General features: G+C 42.0%; 1 protein-coding gene across 2 annotated transcripts in view; it reads right to left on the bottom strand.

Moving 5' to 3' along the window:
* Positions 1 to 385: 385 nt before the first annotated feature.
* The window catches only part of ALDH5A1 (aldehyde dehydrogenase 5 family member A1), a 34043-nt gene continuing 13454 nt past the window's right edge, over positions 386 to 20974 (bottom strand). For both annotated transcript variants that reach the window (XM_016140904.2, XM_016140903.2), the window contains 5 exons: positions 12465 to 12608; positions 10536 to 10694; positions 6616 to 6785; positions 3594 to 3652; positions 386 to 2376 (listed from right to left, as the gene is read on the bottom strand). In XM_016140904.2, coding sequence (XP_015996390.2) covers positions 2171 to 2376; positions 3594 to 3652; positions 6616 to 6785; positions 10536 to 10694; positions 12465 to 12608 — 738 coding nt within the window. In that variant the 3' untranslated portion in view covers positions 386 to 2170. The remainder of the gene's footprint in view (positions 2377 to 3593; positions 3653 to 6615; positions 6786 to 10535; positions 10695 to 12464; positions 12609 to 20974) is intronic.

The raw sequence follows: 20974 nt of genomic DNA, 5'->3' as shown, positions 1-20974 counted from the left end.
ATTCTTCACTGTGGGTTGTACAAAAACAGGTAGCAGGCCAGATTTGCAAACTCTTGGGCTATCTATCTTTTTAAAAGTCCATCTATCACCTTATTGAAAAATAACCAAAAAAAAAAAAAAGTCCATTTAAAAATACTTCTCTTTCTTCCCACAATCCAGAACAATTTTACTAAATAGCTACTTCCTTTTCAAATTATTTTATTTACTTAATTAATCAAAGATACTGTAGTGAGTCTCTGGCCCTGATTTATATACTTGACGAGCCAAATATATAAGAAAACTCAAAATCTGCCACCTAGCCAAGGAATCCACTGGCTGACAAAGTTACCAGTTGATTTGAATGTATTCCATCAACACCTCTAAGCATCAGCATTCCAGACTTCTAAAAAATAACATTAGGGCATTTTTATTGTTGATAGAAAACAGATGGACACACCCAAATATTACATGATTAGAATATTTTAAAACCTAAAAACTAAAAAGTAGGAATTAACTGCTAATATGCTGTGTGTGTGATTCTTGACAGGCAGGGCCTGGGCGACGTATGTCAAGAGGTGGTGGGTTTCAGTGCTTTCCTTCTTTGGGCCCCAGGGACATGGCTGGCATGATCCGGGCTAAACATAAGGAGCTCCAGGCCTGGCTGCGGCTCCTCTGTGTGCCGGCCCGTCCCCCTGGCTCAGTGAGGAACGCTAAGTGCTGGGTGGGTTCAGGAGCAGTTGCCTCCAGCACCGATTTCATTAATGCTTTCCTTCTACTCCCCAGAATGCCCACGGCCTGTCAGTGGTTTCTGCACAAAGAGTGGTGAAAGAAGGAGCTTCGCTTGTCTATTTAGCCAGGAACAGCCTTGATTCCTTTTCCTCAGTATATCAGGGCAAATGGCAGACATATCCAGATAGACCTAGAATTTTCTTAATTAGGGTTTTTTTTTTTTTTTTCCGAGTGACAGGAAACACTGGTCATAGGGTTTTTGTTTTATTTTTAAATGATGAACTGTGGAAACTTATTGGATAAAAGGTGCTTGAAATTCAAGGCCTCACACCTCTCCCATAAGGTAGATTGGCAGTTATAGAAATGTCCTTCCTTTTGAGATGACTCTGGTGAAAGTGCTTTGGCTCTTTTGGAGGCGAAGGAGCAGCACCTCCTGAGGACAGAGTGAGCAGGCCACAGGTGACAACCACTACTCAGGCTCAGGTGGGCAGATGGTTGGCACCACGCTCCCTCCATCCTGGCAAAGCCCTGCCGGGTGCTCAATGGGGACTATGCTGCTCATAACAATAATAATAGTAGTAGTAGTATTAATAGCCTCTGTACTACCACCAGATTTTCATTTTCTGCAAACACCTTTGCTTTCTCTTAGACTCACAATATCCCATCGAGCTAAGTAAGGCTTAAACAGAACCTCCACTCTACGTGGGGGACGGGGGTGGGGACCGGCGTGTCCATGAGACAGAGCTAGTGCTCGGTGACGGAGCCAGGCCAAGCTACCTCGTGTGCACCTTTTGTTCTACCAAGCTGCTCTGCTGTGAGCTTTACGCTTAGGCTTGTTTCTCAAAGGAAAACGAAATGAAAAACAGAAAAGGAGATATGATTTTTAAGCGGTAAATTCAGGACGATGAAGACTTCAATTTTAAAAACTGGTCCAGAGTAAGGGAGAGGTGCTCCTTCATTCCTCACAGAGCACAAGCGATTCTGTGCTATTTCAGAAGTCTCAAAAAAATGATCGATTCAGCTCCTCTAGTGACCTCCGAATACACGGCAAGTGTCTTCAGTGCTGGGCCCTCCGACCAGCCTGTCAGTCATACTCAGGGGCTCCTCTGTGCATGTCTCCTCTCCTCGGGGTCTCAGCTCCGGAGCCACATGAGAGATGCTGAGGTCCATGCTCAGAGAGTCATCGGCCTTTGTCACAGGGTTGCAGGGGCCAGCCTGCTCCCTGCTGCACTTTGCTCTGAGTCAGACGGTGGTGCTGTGCTGCTGGTTCTTGGCGAGTCTGCAGCCACACGCACGTGGAATCTACTGGTCCCTAGTTAGGTAAGGGGAGGGGCAGAGTCACATCTGCTTAAGATTAGGAGGACTTGGGCGAGCTTTAAAAAATTAAAAATTCAGATACCCTACAGGTTTATCCTTATATGTGCAGAAAAGGTCCTTTTTATTTTTCAAAGAGCTAAGAATCCTATAAGCCTCCAAAACACACATACTTGAGCTCCAGATACTCATCAATGCCATACTTGGAGCCCTCTCGCCCAAGGCCAGACTGCTTCATCCCGCCGAAGGGGCACTCCACGGAGGAGATGAGCCCTTCGTTTACGCCCACCATGCCGACTTCCAGCTGTTCCGCCACCCGCCAGATCTGGGCCGGGTCTTGAGAATAAAAATAACCTGTCACAGGGATAAAAGACACAGATAGCATGGAGAACAGTCATTGAAGACATCACTTCTAAAGCTAAGGACACCACTGACGACTGTCTGCCTTCTCACCTGGGGCTGGAATCCACCCGGCCCCCATGTGGAGCCCCGATTTGGTCCTTCCATTCCTTCACCTCGAATCCTCTGAACACTGTCACTCTGCTTCTGTTGCACTTTTCCTAGTGCTCCCGTCACCTGCCATCCAGACTGTAAGCACAGCCTCCGAGCGCCTGCAGTCTGCTACGCACTCCGACTGCACACCTCTGGTAGATTGTCCGAGTGACATTTCTGCCCAAACCTTCCAGAGCCTCCCTGTCACCTGTATAGTGAGGCTAAGTCCCTCGTGGGTATTCAGACCTTCCCCGAGGTGGTTTCAGTCAACACTTGCAACATCACCTTCCATGACTCCAGTCACCAGCCATCTTCTCCAAAGTTGTTAATCAAATTCTTCTTGTCCTTTCTTTCTTCACTTCTTAACTCCCTTGATCCCCTCTGCCCAGAATTTCTCTCCACCAATCAGAATCCTGCCCATATTTATGACCTTGCGCAGGGCATGGCTTCCTCCACCACCATCCCATCACGAAGGGAAGAAAAGAACGGCGAACTCAGTGTCATGGAGGCACCCGTGCACATGCCTTACCCCAGCTTCCCGATAACTCGGAGTACGCAGCATGGGGTAAGGGACTCCACAGCATGCACATCCTCCCTCTTATTATGAATAGTTCTCTTATGCCTAGAGGTGAAGCTCCTATAGGGCTACAGCTGTATCTTTAAGTTTCTGTGTCTCCTCAGTACTTCACTCACGGTAGATGCTAAATACAGATTTGTTGACTGCAGGCCACTGATCTTTTCATTTGGAAATGGCCAAGGACACGCTCTGCCCGTCTGTGCTTCCTCTTCTGTTTAGCTCCAGAAGAAAGGACAAATAGAGGAAGCACTTGGAATTTCCAGGCACTGAGCCCCTGAGGACAGGGGACTCAGGGGTGTGTGTGGTGACCCACCTAGAACAATCTGCACTGCCTCTTCTCCCACTGACCCCCACTCCCACTGCCCCTTGGCCCCTCAGAAAGCAGCGAACATGTGCTCCAGTGAAGTGTCCTTCCGAAAACCCAGGATTGCGTCTAAAAGGCAAACTCCAGCATCAGCCTGAGAAATGATAGGAGCTCCACTGAGCCAGGACGGACGCCTACCTGCTAACCCAACATCGGTTGCATTAGCGATTGCCACAGCCTCCTCCTCTGTGTCGAACCTGCCAAAGTTAAGATGGGTCGTTAGCAGAATCTGTAAAGGGGCGTAAAGAAAGCCAGCTGTCTTCTCTCTCAATTTGTTTTCCCAATAATGGCAAGAGGTAAACTGGAGTTTTGCAGAGATCCCAAAGCAAAGTACAGAGGCAAATAGCACCACTCGCTGTGATGACTTGGCGTCGAAGACCACCATGTTCAAATCCACTCAGCTCACCTCTTCTAAAAGAGCACGAGACAAGCAGACTGATGTGCAGGGAACTGTGACAGGTCCACTATGTCAAATAAAATGTCTTAAAAAGTGGATCGGTGTTCTTGTTACCTACTAAGAATACACACCAGCGTATTCTAAAGTAGTTATACCAACTACTTTAGAAGTGACACATGTAGCAGTAAGAAAACCACCCAGAGGAAGCTGGGCCCGGGGTCCTGATGTCAGCTCTCCTGCCTAGGCTGCTTACCAGTGTGCTGGCGCCAGTCTGCTCCTCTCTGAAATGAAAGTGTGGTGGGGCCGAAGCCCCACACAGCCTCTTTCAGCTTTATTATTTTATTTCTGGTACAAGATTTCAGTAGCATTTTCCTGTTGTCCCAGAATTGTAACTGAGGCAAAAGTTCTAAACACTCCAGTTCCTAAATTCAGAGATCCACCGGCAGTGGGGGCCAGCTACGTCCCTGGAGGCACTGGGCAGAGCTGGCTGGGCATCCCTGGGCTGCAGTCGATACAAGGGAAAACTGGGAGAGACACGGGCAGCTCTGGGGGAGGAGAGGTCAAAGAGGGTGACCCTGGGAGAATCACTTGTTTGGAGGATGACCAGCTGTGTCTCCCGGAGCCATTCTCTCCTTTGGGAAACAGGAAAACAGGGCGTTGCCAGTGTCCTCACTCTGCACCTTAATGCCATCAGGCTATGTGCTAAGTGCTTTTGGACATCATGTCCTTTGGACCTTACACCTATCCTGGGAGGAAGCGACTAGTTTTATTCCTTTCTCACATTAGGATCCTGAGGCTCGGAGAAGTTAACTCCTCCAGGGGACGCAGGTATGAAGTAGCAAGGCCTGATCTACACCCAATTCGTCTCTGAAGCCTGGATTCCTAACCACTGCATTCTCTTGGTTTCCCAAGAAACATTGAGTTCACACTCTAGGTAAACATTTTTACTAAAACGAAGAAGATGAAAGTTCTTCAAGTGGTCCATCTCCCCAGTGGCAGAATAATATATCATCTTCACTGGCAAGGTGGTAACAAAGCTGGCAAAGTATGTGATAAGAAAGAGATCTGTCCTGGACAGGATGGCACAGGCAGCCCAGCTGCCGCTCTCTCTGGGAAGCTGATGCCAGAGAAGGAGAACCATGGCTCAAAAACCTCATCCGCAACTAATACCAAAAACGCTTGACACTTTTAGAGGTCAAAAAGTGATCGGATCCTTAGCGGAAGTGACAGCTCAAGTGGGAGAGCTAGAGGCCACCCATAGGAAGGGCCGGAGCTCCACGGAGCCTGCAGAGGTGGGGATGTCCCTCCCCATCACACCTGTGCATTTCAGGTAGCGTTTTCTACAGACCTGGCTCCCCGGATTAATGCTGTGTTGCCACAGGGCAGAAAAGCAGCAGGGCCAGCACAGGGCAGCAGGCTTGGTGAGCCATCCAAAACAAGTGCAGGCCTCTTCTCCTCAGGCCTTTACGACAGAGGTAACTGCAAAATACCTCAATGAGCAAAGGATACCTGGGGCAGAGGGAGTAGTGTAGAGACAGGACTTTAATACGAGAGGCTCCCTCCGTGGGGCTCGACTCTCTGTCCTCCAAATGCATCAGAAGGAGCACAAACTACTGTCTAAGATTTTAACCACAATCCCCAGGAGAGTGTCACTAGCGAAGGCTGCTAACCATTCAAGGGGTTAGAGATGAGCTACAAGAAAATAGCAAGACATCTGAGGACTCTAGGACTGAGAATGAACCACCTGTACCAGAGGAGGCAGAAACAGTGGAATAGAACAAAAGTATTGGAAAAAGGTAACTATCTACAACAAAATAAGGGAGAATAATAAAGCAGAAAGAATCAGTTACGGGGAAGAACCATGGGAGAGATCAAGGGTGGAAAAAATAACTTGCAATACAGAATGTGGCAGATGGGTTAGAGAGCAGAATAGGTGTGTGCGACAAGTGAATTATTAGGCTGACAAGTGGAGGGAAAAAAGAGTCTCAGGAGGCAATAGGAATGGATGAGGAGGTGGAATGAACAAACGTGGGGTAAGAGCAGTGGAGGATGGCAGCAGACATCTCTTCTTAACAGCCTTCTTACCAGGCTGGAAAAGGATACACGGGGGAAGAGGAGTTTCTGGAGAAATAAGAACCAAAAATTTCCCAGGACTGAACAAATACTTTAGATACTACAGGACGACAGGACCACCTTGGAATGGAGAAGCTCACAGGGTGCACACCATTAAAAGTTAAGAACATCAAAGACCATGAGAATTCTGAAAGTCTCCAAAGAGAAAAAGCAGATCCCTTGCTACAGAATGGAAACCAAACATCAGCTTTCTCAGTAAGAGCCCTGGGTTGTAAGCAGACAAAGGAGTGGTATTTTCAAAGTGCCGAAGCTCCAATTTTATCCATGTAAATTATTATTTACTTGTGAATGTGAGATAATAGATCATAGTAAGAATTCAGAAAGTTCATTTCCCACACACTCCCTTGAAATAGCTCTTGGAGCATGTGCTCCATGAAGAAAAATGAGTTCAGCAAGAAGTAAGAAAGCAAAGTATTTGGTAAAATTTGAAGTCTAGGCAATAATAAAAACAAAGTTTTTAAAAAATCATAAATGGAACTTGTCTCCTCACTGGACACAGCACAGCTTTCTGGGTTTCTAACTCGCCCCCTCCCACAATCAGGCCTCAAAATAGCACATGAACTGGATTTTCTCTAGTTTTTCTTTTCCTTTCCTATTTTCTACTGTTTCCTACCATCTGGATGATCTTACTTGATGACTGGTGCCAGAGGCCCAAAAGTCTCCTCATGAGAGCAGAGCATGTCCTGGGTGATATTGCTGAGCAGGGTAGGCTCGAAGAAATTTTTTCCAAGTTGATGCCGCTTCCCGCCTGTCACAACAGTGGCCCCTTTGGAAAGTGCGTCACTCACGTGTTTCTCGACCTGTGTGACAAGAAGAGCCCTTGGGAAAGCTAGTTGAGGATACCTTGGAAATGACACAACTGCTCAGAATGTTTAAACTCCAGGAAACCGTGATTGGTTTTCTTTCATCCTCGGATAAGTTGAAAACAATGTACCCTCGTTCCTTTGGGCAGAAGGAACCAAACTGCAGACACACAGTGGCAGTAAGAGGACACCTCCTTCCTGCCCTGCGGTTCCAGCTAGATCTCACCTTGCTGAAGTCTATCACCGCTGTCTTTCCAGGCTCGGCGCTCAGCTGTCTTCCTGGGTGAGTTCTGGAATTTGTGATCTCACATTGTCCTCTTTACTGGACATTGCTTTCAATTTTGTTATTACATGTTCTCGAGGAGTCGTTTTGAAAAGGTGCACTGAAAGTGGTTTACTTTCTGAGCTTCCTGACACTGCATGTCTGATGTTTTGCCTTGTATTCTATCTGATCATTTGGTTGGTGAGAGAATTTCGATCCAATAATTTTCCTTCAGAAAACTGTGTGCCCTTTTCCACTTCTAGTGTTGTTGATGGAAAGTCTGATTCAGTAGTGCTTCTCACTCCTTTGTGAATAGCTTTTCCCCACCTGGAAGCTTCTAGGATCTTCTTTTATGTTCCTGACATTCTAAAATTTTAGCAAAATCTGGGTTTTCCTTTTCGTGTATTCTACTTGACAACTGATGGAATCTTTCAATCTGAAGAATTATTTCCCCTAGCTCAAAGAAACTTTTTTCTTTTTAAAATTAAAAAATATATATATATTTTTATTATGACATTGGTTAACGAAATCCAGTAAGTTTTTCTATTATATATTTGATACTGTCATTTTACTTCATCTTCTCAATTCTTTCTTTCTAGAACTCCTATTACTAAAATGGATATCCCCTTTACCTCGGATTAATTCTGATTTATTTTTGTATTTCTGTCATATTTTTCATCTCTGTGTCTTTTGCTTTAAATTCTAAGAGATCTCCTTTATTTTGTCTTCTATCTTCATGTAATAATTAAATTTTTTTTCCACCATAATGTGTTTAGTTTCTACATACTCTTTCTTATTCTCATTGCTTCATTTTCATAGAACCTGCTTCTGTTTTATAGGTGGACTATCTTCTCCAAACTCTTAGAGGACACTCAGATTCTTAGAAAATTCCTTTCTGTTCCCAGAATCATCTGCTTCCTTGAGGGGCAACTGTTCTCTTATGTACTAAGGGTTTGTCATGATCCTTGGTGGTTCATCTTTTTTAATGAAGGACTGGGTTGATTAACTTACATGGACGGCATGGGTAGCCTTTGCTGTTTTCAGTCTCTCCCCTGAATGAGAGGGACAACTGCAAGCTCGGATTTATTCTGACTTGGCAGACTTGTGGGAGAGCCCCACTCTGGGGCGCCTACCCTAACTTACCCTTGAAGCTGTAGCCCTCCTCCGTAGGTTGCTGTATTTCTTCAGAGGTATTTGTTTGCCTAGAGCAAATGCCTCTGCTGTCTTGTGTATACTAGCGGTGGTGGTGGTGGGGAGGAGTGATGTGGGAACAACCCAGGAAACTGCAAAAGCTTAACTAATTAGTGCCATTTCTCCCTTCCTTTTATTCCTACCCTCTATCCCAGCCAGTTCTAGAAAGGCTCCATTGTAAAAACCGGCACCATTTCCTCTGCAGGCCTCCTCCGGGCACACTTCATCTACTTTTCCCTTTCTCTTCACATGATCCTGTCTGCCTTCTAGAACTTCATCACAATCTTTGGTGCACTGGGTCTTCCCCTCCTCACACCGTCAGCTGAATGTTCTACAGCAGTGGTCCCAACCTTTTTGGCACCAAGGACCTGTACCCCTATGAGAATCTAATGCCTGAGGATCTGAGGTGGAGCTGAGGCGATGATGCTAGCGCTGGGGAGCAGCCGCAGATACAGATGAAGTTTTGCTCTCTTGCCCGTCGCTCACCTCCTGCTGTGTGACTGGTTCCCAACCGGCCGCGGACTGGTACCGGTCTGTAGCCCAGAGGTTGGAGACCCCTGTTCTACAGGATTTCAGAAGAGATGAATAGAGGCTCAGGCACGTTTTACCATCCATTCTGTCTTGCCCCCTACTGCGCTCTCACAGTCCGCTGTCTGCAAAAATCCCCATTAGCCAGAGTGGCTTACTTTCTATAATTTATATCTTTAATAATAACTATATTTAACATACTTAACAAGGGCCCACCTCTTTGTCCTCAAATAAAGTCTGCTCTGTTTTCTTGTCATATTAAATATGATATGCAATTTTCGCCCCGGAATTCCACCTATCATTGTATGTACACTAGGGCTAACATGATGGATTGTTTTCAGATAAGGTGTTTTCTACTAAATCTCCACCCAAAAGAAATCCTTCAGGGTAGTTGCTTGAAGTTATAGGAAACAGTACCCTCTAGAGAACAATGTCTGCATCTTCACTTTGGCAAAAAAGAAAAAAGAAAAGAAAAAAAAAAGAAAAAAAGAAAAAAAAGAAAAGAAAAAGAAAGAGAAAAAATCTCTAGGACAAAGGTTTCCTTGACCTGGCTGCAAACTGCATTAACTGTGACACTTCAGAAATAAGACCTACTCCAGGCAAATTCAACCCCATCTCCTTGGGCGGGGCTCAAGCATCTGTACAGGCACAGAGTGGGTGGAGAACCAATATCCTGGGATGTACAGACCAAAATTGTCTTCACTGGTAAGCAAGTCTATAGTGTCCAAAGTCGCCTAAAAAATGCAGGTGTTACGAATATAAACATTAATGTATGTTTTCTAGCTAGACTATCTATACCCAAGGGAATCAGCAGAGATTCAGAGCTCCGTCAAGCCTCAGTGCTTCCCCTGGTTTTACTGAGGAAGGCAACAGCCATGGTTCAGGCCGGGGAGGGACAGCTGTCCGGGGTGTGGCCCGCAGGCCCTCGGAGTGCCTATCAACAGTGGTCAGGCCGTGCTGCCCACTGCAGTGCTGCCCTGGCTCGGGCTTGATTCTGGTTCCTCAAGTGATACCCAGGAAACTGACTATGCCCCCTTCTGGCCAACTCTCCTACACAAAATCTCCAGCCTCCATTTTCTGATTTAAATTATGCTTTTAAAATCCTTTCTACCAGAAGAGACTTATCTCAGGAGCATATTAGATGTCTGGTATTCAAGGACAGTTCTGGTACGCAACTCTGAAAAGGATTATTTTTAAAAACCAGAACAAGGAGTGAAATCTCAATTAGTTAGTAGTCTAGATTGTGACAGTTTTTGAACACATTTTTCCTAAGAGCAGTTTTCTTTTCCTGTTGCCATCTCTCAATCCTCAATGCGGTCTCTGCAATTCTACACCTCGTTGCCAGGACTCTACTGAAAAGGCATTTTGTCATCAGAGCCAGCCAGCACTTCAGCTAAAACAGAGCCAATCTCAAAAACAAAGCTGCTCTTCCTTTTCCTTTAGGTATTCAAAAAATTGAAGACTTTGTATTCCGAGATCCTAATTCCTGAGGCAGCAAGGGATGGAGTTATCACCACTCTAAGGGAAAATTTAGGAGCACAGTAGATGATCTAAAGTGATGTATCACATGGGGACTCTGTCATGACAAAGTTGGAAAAGCTTATGACCACATGACGCCACAAGACTCATACAAACTCGTAGAAAGTCAATTTTTTTCTGACTTCTGCATTGTTTTCAAAAGAGGCTTGCTTGGCACTTTACCAAAGTTTTGCTATTTAAATTTTTGATATTAAACCCCTGAAATTTAACAAATAAAACAAACTTACCTTTTCTACTGCTTTTTCATTAATTAATGGGCCTTGAGTAGTTCTCTCCTCAAATCCGTTACCCACATGCAGGTTTGTTTTAATTGCCTCAGCAAATTTTTTCACAAAGGAATCATGGATACCCCTTTGCACCAAGAAACGGTTTGAGCAAACACAAGTCTAGACAGAAAAAACAAACTCTGGTAGACAGTTTGTCAGAAGCTATTGACACAACTAGTAAGCGTATGACTGCTGCTCCCTCTCTGAGTGTGAAAACACTGTCCCAGGTCACCACGTCAGGGTGTCCAACCTACTGTTTTCCTCCCCAGGTGGGCATGGCCTTAGAGATAAGTGCACTGAAAAAGTGCACATTCCTCTCCATACCTCTGTGGTTAAATATGTATGCAAGGATAAATATCTGTGTGGAAAAAAAAAAAAAAAAGAAAGAAAGAAAAAAGAAAAAGAAAACCCCCCCAGCTAACTCAAGTTTTTTCAAACAACTTGAATAAGTCATTATGAAACAAACGGGGGCAGGAGGGGGGGACACAAAACGCTAATCCTGAGAGGCAGTGATCCGCCACAGACAAGGGAGGAGGCTAGAAGAATGTGGTCGAAGGCTAGCACACATTCTTTAGCTAACACCTTCCAAGTTTTGCTGAGTCTGACATTTTGTAAATGGATGTCAGCCTAAATGACTGAAAGGACCCTTATCATTTTCTAATTAGACCTAAGATTTTTAAATTATAAGATATAACCATGTTACAGGAAATAGAGTTTTTATTGATAAACTTTCTTCTTATCTTTTTTCTTAATCATGTATTTCTCTAGTAGAAACAAGTCTATAGATAATTTTGTGTCCTGTGCATTTTTATTAGCTAAAAGCAACATACTCCAAGGTTGTACCTTTATAGTGTAACTGAAGGTTTATACACGTTGACATTTTTGTGTTTTTAAAAGGAAACATCCTATTCTGAAACAATCAAGCTTATTTAGGAAAAACTAACTACCAAAGGCCAAAACAAGGATTAAAACTAATATATAATATACATTTCACCTTTTTTTCAATGTATAACCTTTTAGGAGTTATTGTTTCTGGAATGCATTTAAAACCCCTTATAGATGGTACTTTAAGACAAAATACTTAAGAACATTTTGCAAGACACCAGGATTCTAGCAACGGCTTGGACAGAACTGGAGAGACAGGACCCTAGGCTCATAGTCCAAGCTCCTAGCAGAGCTGGGACTGCAATCCAAGGATGTATGACCTTAAGTCAGTTAATTTTTCTCCTCTGTAAGATGCAAGGTTTGCATCAGGTAACCTGGAAGGTCCTTGCCTGATCTAATGTTCCAGGATTTCCTGTGAAGGTGTGAGTGAGCTCCCAGTCACAACCTGGACACCCATGGGCACACTGCTGGTCCCTAGGTGTGCGCCCTGCAGTGGGTGCCTATCATGGCCCCTCCATCACAGGAAGCATAAGACCCAGGCAGCAGGGTTTTGAGTTTTTCAAGGTATCATCTCGACATTTTCCTATCCTCTTTTCCTTAAAACTGTGGGCCTTGCATCCTAGCTATGCAGATTGTTTTGTGTCTGAGGAGATGATTATACTTGTTTAGCACGAAAAAGCCTGAGGGAAAAGTGTGAACAAAACCAGAGTCAAGAGGAAAGGGGAAGAATTTAAAAGGGGGAAAAGGAGAGAACAATTTAATTAAAAGACATCTGCTATTCAAAAAATTCTCTGAAGAGAAGGCCTCTACCTTATTTCCTTTGGGATCCTCCAAGCCTAGCATCATCCCTGTCAAAAAGAGAGCGCTCACTGAGTATTTGCTGAAAGGCGAAAAAAGAATGCACTATGGAAGAGACCCAAAGTTTCCTTCAAAGAGATGTGTAAGATAGTAGGATCTTTGTAAAAACAGACACACATAAACCCTGGAAAGCGCTATAGCACTCACCTGTCCAGAGTTCCTAAATTTAGATGCCATGGCCCCTGCCACAGCCTGGTCCACGTTGGCACTATCAAATACAATGAATGGGGCGTGGCCACCCAGCTCCATGGAGACTCTTTTCACAGAGTCGGCCGCATGGTGCAACAGTATCTGCAAGCAGAGAAGAGAATGCTGTGAGCAGCCAACTACCTGAACGGTAAGCCTTTGTTTAAAAAAATTACCCAACGGTGAAAAAAGCCAGGTGTACAATAGTATATAGAGGATGATATTTTGTATAATAAAAAGGGAAGTAAGAATATATATTCATATTTGCTTGTATTTGACAAAGAAACACAGGGAAGATAACAAGAAAATAAAAAGTAATTATAGGAGGGAAAGGGAGTAGAGACAGAGGTGAGGGTGAGGCTTCTGTGTAAACATATTTATATTGTCTGGATTTTTGAACCATGTAAGTATATTACCTATTCAAAAAATTATGATAGGTTTAAAATCATAATATAGAGGTAAGTTAATAAAATCATACAGAATTCCAGAACCTATAGCTTACCACTGATAACATTGCAAGGTATATGCATCTAGAATGTGGCCACACAGGTTCATGTATATGTACTTTTTTTTTTTTTTTTAAAGAAAATAGGACAGTAGGGTTATACAGCATTATAACCTGCTTTATCTTCCCAATTAACCATACATCTGGAACACCTTTACATGTTCACAACACTTTATATCCTGCTCCTTTGATGCGATGCTATAATGTGAAAAATTCTTATATTGACATGTGTATTTCTAGAACCTTCCTTTATATGCCCGCATAGTATTCCACTGCATGGATGTTCCGTAATTTACTCATTCAGCCTCCATCTGTTGGAAATTTAGGTTGTTTCCAATTCCTTGATATTAAAAATAACACTGCAATTGTTCTATTATAATAAATATAAGAAGAATTGCTCACTGCACAATTGAAAGGCCTTCTGATGCGTACGACTATTAGGCTTTAAATATCCAGTAACAGATTTTTATGGCCTAGGAAAGCTTCCTGGAGACATTAACTGTTTTATTACAGATAGTAGGTCTCTGTCCAGTCACATTTCCAGGATTGATGGAACCAATCAATACATAGCCCAAGGTCCCTCTAGGAACAGACCCTAGCAACGTGCACCCTGAGGTGGGTTCTGTGACAGAACGACTGGAAAAATGCTTCTGTGCCAGTGCTGCCCTATATGCCCAGATGCTCATATTCCAGCAATAATAATAATGATAATAATAATGATAATAATTTTTTTTTACTGTGATGACATTGGTTAACGAAATCCAGTAAATTTCAATGTACAATTGATTTCTGTCACCACTTAATTGATCCTTTTACCCCTCTCTCCGCCACCCCTCCTCCCCTCCGGTAACCACTAGTCTATTGTCCATGAGTCTCTGTCCTGTTTGTTGCTTTAGGTTTATATCCCATATGCAAGTGAAATCATGTGGTTTTCAACTTTTTTTTTCTCGCTTATTTCCCTTAGCATGATCATCTTCATGTCCATCCATGTTGTCGCAAATGGCAGTATTTCATTTCTCATGTACCACAGCTTCTTTAGCCAATCATCTATCGTAGGACATTTTGGTTGCCTCCATGTCCAATGCTGCTATGAACATGGATGTGCAAATATCTTTTCGGATATGGGTTTTCAAGTCTTTGGGGTAAATACCAAGGAGAGGGATTGCTGGATTATATGGCAGATCAATTCTTAGTTTTTTGTGGAACCTCCATACTGTTTTCCATAGTGGCTGTACCAACTTGCAGTCCCACCAGCAGTGGATGAGGGTTCCTACTTCTCCACATCCTCTCCAGCATTTCTTATTACTTGTCCTGTTGAGTATAGCTATTCTAACAGGTGTGAGATGGTACCTCATTGTGGTTTTGATTTGCATTTCCCTAATAGCTAGCGACGTTGAGTATCTTTTCATATATTTGTTGGCCATTTGTATGTCCTCTAGGGAGAAGTGTCTGTTTAGGTCCTCTGCCCATTTTTTGATTGGATCTTTTGTTTTTTTGTTGCTATTGAGTTGTATGAGTTCTTTGTATAATTTGGAAGTGTTGCTTGTAAATATATTTTCCCATTCAGATGGTTGTCTCTTTACCTTGTTGATGGTTTCTTTTGCTGGGTAGAGGTTTTTAGTTTGATGTAGTCTCATTCATTTATTTTAGCTTTTACTTCCCTTGCCTTTGAGGTCGAATTCATAAAATCCTCTCTAATTCCAAAATCCATGAGTTTAGTTCCCATGTTTTCTTCTATGCAATTTACCATTTCAGGTCTTATATTCAGGTCCTTAATCCATTTGGAGTTAATTTTGGTGTGTGATGATAGACAACAATCTAGTTTCATTCTTTTGCAGGCGGCTTTCCAGTTTTCCCAGCACCATCTATTAAAGAGGCTTTCCTTTCTCCACTGTATGTTTTGGTTTTTGTTTGTCAAAAATTATTTGCCCATATAAACATGAGTTTACTTCTGGACTCTTGATTCTTTTCTGCTGGTCTATGTGTCTGTGTTTCTGCCAATACTATGCTGTTTTGATTACTTTTGCTTTGTAGTATAATTTGATGTCGGGCAGAGTGATGCCTCTAGCCTCATTCTTTTTTCTCAGGATGGCTTTGGCAATTTGGGGTCTTTTGTGCTTCCATACAAATATGATGATTTTCTGTTCTATTTCTTTAAAAAATGCCAATGGAATTTTGATGGGGATCACATTAAATCTGTATAATGCTTTAAGTAATATGGTCATTTTAACTATGTTGATTCTTCCAATCCAAGAACAGAATATCTTTCCTTTTCTTTGTATCTTCTTCAATTTCTTTTAATAGGGTCTTATAGTTTTCATTATATAGGTCCTTCACATGTTTCATTAGATTTATTTCTAGGTATCTTATTTTTTTGTTGCAACTTCAAAAGGAACTATTTTTTCCATTTATTTTTATGACAATTCATCATTAGAGTATAGGAACGCTATGAATTTTTTCCTCCTCCTTTAATTCTCCCTCCCTCACCACTTCCACCCCTGAACTATGGATGTTGCCATTTCCCCTTAAGAACTGAATCTCTGAAGGTGGAGCGTCTCCTCCCACACGCTCATGGAGTGCACCTGGGGCCTAGCGCACCCAGGGTATGGTCTGCGGCTCTACCTGGGGCGCAAATCCAGGACCTTCTGCGTGTAAAGCAGACGTGCTAACCACTATACTATGGAGCCATCCCCAATGTTATGGATTTTTGAACATTGATTTTGTATCCGGAAACTTTACTGTATTTATTGTTTCTAGTAGTGTTCTTGTGCAGTCTTTAGGGTTTTCTATATAGAGAATCATGCCATTTGCAAATAGTGACAGTTTGACCTGTTTCCTGTTTGGATGCCTTCTATATCTTTCTCTTATCTAATTGCACTTGCTAAAACCTCCAATGTTATATTGAATAACCATAGTGATAGTGGACTGCCTTGCCTTGTTCCTGATCTTAGAGGGAAGGTTTTTAGTTTTTCATCATTAAGTATAATGTTGGCTGAGGGTTTGTTGTATATGGCCTTTATTATGTTAAGGTACTTTCCTTCTATACCGATTTTGTTAAGTGTTTTGATCATAAATGGGTACTGTATCTTGTCGAAGGCTTTTTCTGCATCTATTGAGATGATCATATGATTCTTATTTTTTTAATTTATGTAGCATATCATGTAAATCGACATGCATATGTTGAACCATTCTTGTGCCTCTGGGATGAAGCCCACCTGATTGTGATGTATAATCTTTTTAATATGTTATTGTATTTGGTTCACTAGTATCTTATTTAGGATTTTTGCATCCGTGTTCATGAGAGATATTGGTCTGTAGTTTTTTTGTGTGTTATCTTTACCAGGTTTTGTATTAGAGTAATACTGGTCTCATAAAATAAGCAAGGAAGAATTGCCTCTGCTTTGATTTTTTGGGAAGGTTTGAAGAGAACAGGTATTAAATCTTCTTTGAATGTTAGGTAGAATTCACTGGTGAAGCCATCTGGTCCTGGACTTTGACTTTTTGGTAGGTTTTTGATGACTGTTTCGATTTCCATACTGCTGATCAGTCTATTTAGATTTTTCAGTTCTTCTTGATTCAGTCTAGGAAGGTTGTATCTTTCCAAGTACTTGTCCGCTTCTTCTAGGTTATTAAATGTGGTGTTATATACTTTTTCATAGAGTTCTTGTATGATCCTTTGTACTTCTGTAGTATCTATTGTAATTTCTCCTCTTTCATCCCTGATTTTGTTTACTTATGTCCTTTGTCTTTTTTCTTTAGTGAGTCTAGCCAAGAGTTTGTCAGTTTTATTAACCTTCTCAAAGAATCAGCTTTTTGCATTTATTTTATTTTTTCTATTTTGTTTAATTTGGCAATTTTTGTTATTTCTTTCCTTCTGCTGACTTTAGGCTTCAATTGTTCTTACTTTTCTAGTTTTTTAAGATGAAGCATTAAGTTGTTTATTTGGGCTCATTCTTGTTTTGGAGGTAGACCTGTAATGATATGAATTTTCCTCTTATTACCACTTGTGCCGTTTTCCAAAAGTTTTGATATGCTGTAGTATCATTATCATTCGTTTCTATGTATCTCTTGATCTCTCTTTTTATTTCTTCTCTGACACATTCTTCAGTAGCATGTTGTTTAATCTCCATGTATTTGTGGTTCTTCCTGATTTCTTTTTGCAGTTGATCTCTAGTTTCAAAGCATTATGATCAGTGAATATGTTTGGTATGATTTCAACCCTCTTATATTTGTTGAGGTTATCTCTGTGTCTCAGTATGTGGTGGATTCTTGATAATGTTCCATGTGCACTAGAGAAGACTGTATAAGCAGCTGTTTTGGGATGGAAGGATCTGTAAATGTCAATTATGTCCAGTTGGTCTAATGTGTCAATTAAGGACGTTATTTCCTTATTTTGTTTAGATGATCTGTTCATATCAAACGGTGGGGTATTTAGGTCCGCTACTATGATAGTGTTTTGGTCGGTTTCTTACCTTAGTATTGTTAGTAAAGGCTCTATATATTTTGGGACTCCCTGTTTGAGAGCATAGATATTAATAAATATTGTATTTTCTTGGTGCTTGATTCCCCTTATTACTATGAAATGTCCCTCGGTATCTTTCTTTCTCTTTTTTATTTTGAAGTCTATTTTGTCTGATATGAGTACTGCTAATCCTGCTCTTCCTTGAATGCCATTTGCTTGAAATATAATTTTCCACCCTTTCACTTTGAGTCTATATTTGTCTTTGGAGCTGAGATGTGTCTCCTGGTTGGATTTTGATTCTTGATCCAATCTGCAACTCTGTGCCTTTTTATTGGTGAGTTCAGTCCATCAACATTCAGAGTGACTATTGAAATATGAGTCTTCTTATAGCCATTTTATCTTTTGCTTTCTGGTGGCTTGGTGTTTCCATTGCTTTCTTGTCCTTGTGCTTCTGTTTTTATTTTATTTTATTTATTTATTTATTTTTAAATTTATTTTATTTTATTTTATTTTATTTTATTTTATTTTATTTTGGTGGCTTTTGTGGGTTTTGCCTCTGGTTCTTGTTTTATCTGCCTGCTAGTCAACTGCCTTATTCATAGTTATATATATATTTTTTTGGTCATTTTGTTTTAGGTGAGCTGACCCCTTTCAGTATTTCCTGTAATGCAGGCCTTGTGGTGGAGAATTCCCTCAATTTTTATATGTCTGGAAAGGTTTTTATTTCTCCTTCATGTCTAAAGGAGAGCTTTACTGGATACGGTATTATTGGCTGGTTATTCCTTTCACTTACTAGTTTAAATATTAGATGCCATTACTTTCTGGCTTGTAAGGTTTGTGCTGAGAAGCTCAATGATAATCTAATGGGTTTTCTTTTATAAGTTACCTTTTTCTTCTCCCTAACTGCCTTAAGAAGTCTATCTTCGTCATTGATTTTTGATAACCTTAATACAATATATCTTGCTGAAGCCCTTTTTGGATTGAGATAATTGGGTGTTCTGTTGACTTCCTGAATTCCAAGCTCCAGCTCATTCCTTAGATTTGGGAAATTCTAGTCAAATGTTGATACGAAAATGCTTTCTAGTCCCTGCTCCTTTTCCTTGCCTTTGGTAATGCCCATTATTCTTAAGTTTCCTCTCCTGATGGTATCAGCTAGCTCTTGTATTTCTCTTTCACTCTTATTCATTTTTCAGTTTCTTTCTTTCCTCTGATTTATTTCTAGATTTCTGTCTTCAATATCACTGATCCTTTCTTCCATTTGGTTGGCTCTATTCCCCAAGCTTGCTATTTCATTTTTCAACTCTTGCAGTGTGTTTTTTATCTCCAGAAGATCTATACTGTTCTTTTTGAGGGTTTCAATTTCCTTGCTAATGAACTCATTCTGCTCATCTCGTTGCTTTTTTAATTCTTGAAATAGTTGATATGACTTGTTTCAGAACTCACTGAGTTTTTTCAGAAGTACCATCCTGAATTATATGTCATTTAAGTTGCATATTTCTATTTTTGTAACCTTATTTTCTGGATATTTTTCTCTTTCTTTCTGAGCTGCTTTGTCACCTTGTTTGTTCACGGTGTTTAATGGATTATTTCTCCACCTGGGCATTAACAGAAGTGTATTCTGCTTCTCCATCCCCCCCCCCCCCGCCCTGAGAAAGATTTATTATATAAAAGTCTGTCTTTAGCTTCTTGCTAAGAAGGCCTTTTTCTTTTGGTTTCCGGTAGGTAGCATTTAAGCCTCTTGGATCTCTGCTTTACATAATGTCTTAGTAATGCCTTTTTTTTTTCCTTATAAATATTCAATCCCACTCACTACCCTCAGTCTCAGTCCCTGTCAGTGTTAGCAACAGTTTTGGTAGCGTTTGCTGATTTCCCTGGGGCTCTGCAGTATTTGGTCTAACAGAAAAAGGGGGCAGGGTTCCTCTGGGTTGGAGGATGGGGTCTGTGGCTCAGGCTCGTGTTTCACAACTGGGGCTGGTAATAATCAACTGTTGCTTCTCTGCCATCCCCACTTCACTGCCCTTGGCCCTGATCCCTGCACACTGCCGCTGAGTGAAGCTCACAGCACTCCCAGGCAGGGCTGTTTAGGGAAGTTGCGACACCTTCTTCCCTCCCCCAACTCCTGCAGGGAGCTCCAGCTGTGAGAGGCAGTTTTTTGTTTCCCTTAGTCCACCGCCCAACACCCGGGGTTCTAACCTGTGGTAGCTCTTATGCGCAGATCCCACGCTCATATATGCTGGTATGCAGTTTGGGTGTTTTTTGTTGAGTTTTAGATGTTCAGCTTATTGTTGTTTCAAGGGGAGAGATCTGGAGATATCTCTCACTCCACTATGTTTCTGATGTCACTCATCCCATGTTCCAGCAATTAAATAGTAATGATATTCTCATTGAAATATTACTATTTGACAAAGCAGTAGAAGTTTTAAAATGAAACCTATTTTTGTATTGGACTCAAGATTGCTATTTCTGCTTTGAAGTTTTAAGAAATGCTCTCTGCCAGGCTACTGATCTTCCAGGCTTTGCTCACTTTGGTCACTTGGCTCTACCCAGTCATTGGCACAGGACCTGTCTTGAGGTGTCCTCCCTCTACGCAGACTGGCTCTGTGTCCTCTGGCCATGTGTTCTGCCCTTTGGTCCTCGGGATGACGGATTAAACCTGGCTCTGGCTGCCATGACCCTGCGGTCCTGCCTGTACTCCTGTCACTGGGTAAAGAACCCTTTGTACTCTGGTTCCCACTGCTGACCTTCTCAAGACCTCAGCTCCCAAAGTCCTATAGATGGACTGTGACTGCCTGGCTCATCTCTCTATGCCAGGTCACTTGTCCTAGGTTGCTGGCCAATTTATGAGTCTGTTTTCCTTAGGTCAGATAGTTACTCATGGTTCAGGTCTCTGTGTGGGAAGAGATGATGTGTCATGTGCTATAAACATGGCTGCTGTCTCCCACAGGTGCCCCAGAGGGGTGGTCCTCTTGTAAGGGGGGAGGACGGGGGGGGGGGCAATCTCCAGAAGGGGCTCACAGTCTGGGGCTCAGTTAGAGGCAAGATTCTATGTCTGAAGATGAGCTCAGCCACTGATTCTCCATAAATATCAGCTCAGAAGAGGCCCCTGGTATTCAGAGTAGTTATTTCTTCATTAGGATTCCTGTCACTCTCCTTGTAAGCCACTTGGAGTGAATCATTTTCCTGGGTAAACAATTTAAAAGGCAAGTTGGACTTAGCAGGAACATGGTAGGCGTTGTCCTGGGGGCTGTCAGATGGTGACAGTTCACTAAGCACAGTGAGGAAAAGCAATGATTTGTTGGCCTTTGCCCAGCATCTTGGAAACTTCTCTGGCTTCAACAGCAAAGTTTTACAATGCTTTCTCCCAGGCCTCTCTTTTTTTCTGACTACTTCCTAGTAATGTTTGAAACCTCTGAGAGTAAATTTGCACTGTAAGATCCACTGATCAAGACTGTACAGTTTATGGCTCTAAAATTCCTGCTTCTGATATGGATGAAAGGTAGGCTC

The sequence above is a fragment of the Rousettus aegyptiacus genome, unplaced genomic scaffold (assembly GCF_014176215.1).
Source record: "Rousettus aegyptiacus isolate mRouAeg1 unplaced genomic scaffold, mRouAeg1.p scaffold_m13_p_17, whole genome shotgun sequence".
NCBI lineage: Eukaryota > Metazoa > Chordata > Mammalia > Chiroptera > Pteropodidae > Rousettus > Rousettus aegyptiacus.
This window is presented reverse-complemented; position numbering and strand designations above follow the sequence as displayed.